Here is a 1,186-nt window from a genome sequence, read left to right on the forward strand (position 1 = left end):
GCTCTTGTATCAGTGCAATTTGTGTTTTGGTACAGGTGAAAATTTTGTTGAGAACATCGGAGGCCGCTTTGCAGTGTTGTAAGTTCACCTGTATGAAGCTGATGGTCTGCTTCTGCACCATTATTTAGGAGAGCGGGGGCGGGGCTTCCAGTCTTTCTTCCCCTTTCCAGGTCGGAGACCTTTGAGGGGAGTATCTGAGTGGCGTCCTCGTTCCTCTCTCCTGGTCCAAAGGCTTGAACCTTGGGAGCTAGCGCTCGTCCCAACTTTGGAAGGCTTTGGAGTAGCCTTTGCCTGGGTAGTTCCTGAAGGCCCAGGGTCAGCTTTCGCAGGTGTTGAAACCGAAGGCTTTGGGTCAGCCTTAGCAGTTTGTGTGCCTGGAGGCTGATTGGAAGCCTTAGCAGGTTTTGAAACTGAAGGCTGTGGGGTAGCCTTAGCAGTTCCAGTACCTGAAGGCTGAGAGGAAGCCTTAGCAGGTTTAGGGACGTTTGGTTTGGACTTTTGTTCACTCTTGTTGTGCAGAGTGACTTTACCAAACTTGAAGCTAATTTTGTAGCTTAATGTTTTGAGGAGCTCAACTGAGGCCAAGTCCACTGACATGATAACATGTGCGGCTGTTCCCTCATTGTTCCTCCGGAGAATTTTCCATTCACTGGTAGCAAGGCGTGAATTCTGCTTCTTTACCATCTTCAGGATTTTCTCCGTCGTATCTTCCGATGAGCTTGGAAAGTAGGCACTGAGGATCTTTGACTTTGGTAAGTCACCCTCTTCCACTACTTTCAAGTTTGCACCTTCCCAAGGCTTTACTTCACCAATGATGGATTTGAGCCACTGCGAGGTGGCTTCATCATCACAGGTTATACTTAACCATCCGGGTCGGTGCGCGATACCAGAAAACTGTGGATCTGGTCCGCCTTCTTTTTCTGAGATTTTCTCCAGAATTTGAGCCTGAATGGCAACCATCTGCTCATTTGTCAGGTTCTCTTCTGGATATCTCTCTGCCAGGACACCCACTTTGATGGATCTTAGGGCGTTTGCAAAGCTTGTCGTTGCAGCAGAGCTTTCGGGTACAACCTCTAAACCCACAGGTGTGGATTTTGGTGAGGCTATATGTACCTTCTGTCTCTTTTGCTCCGACTGCTTTCCGCCCTTCTCTTCCGGAGTGGAGTCTGCAGACCGAGCTCTCTTT

The 1,186-nt window shown here is 49.0% G+C and overlaps 1 protein-coding gene across 1 annotated transcript; it reads right to left on the reverse strand.

Annotated features, from left to right (window-relative positions):
• Positions 1-59: 59 nt before the first annotated feature.
• On the reverse strand, positions 60-1,173 carry LOC103523090 (the record flags this gene model as incomplete). Its single annotated transcript, XM_008488161.2, has 1 exon — positions 60-1,173. A coding segment is annotated over one exon (1,053 nt), but the record flags the coding sequence as incomplete, so codon positions are not given.
• Between the last annotated feature and the right edge of the window lie 13 nt (positions 1,174-1,186).

The sequence above is a fragment of the Diaphorina citri genome, unplaced genomic scaffold (genome assembly GCF_000475195.1).
Source record: "Diaphorina citri unplaced genomic scaffold, Diaci psyllid genome assembly version 1.1 scaffold15151, whole genome shotgun sequence".
Classification (NCBI taxonomy): Eukaryota; Metazoa; Arthropoda; class Insecta; order Hemiptera; family Psyllidae; genus Diaphorina; species Diaphorina citri.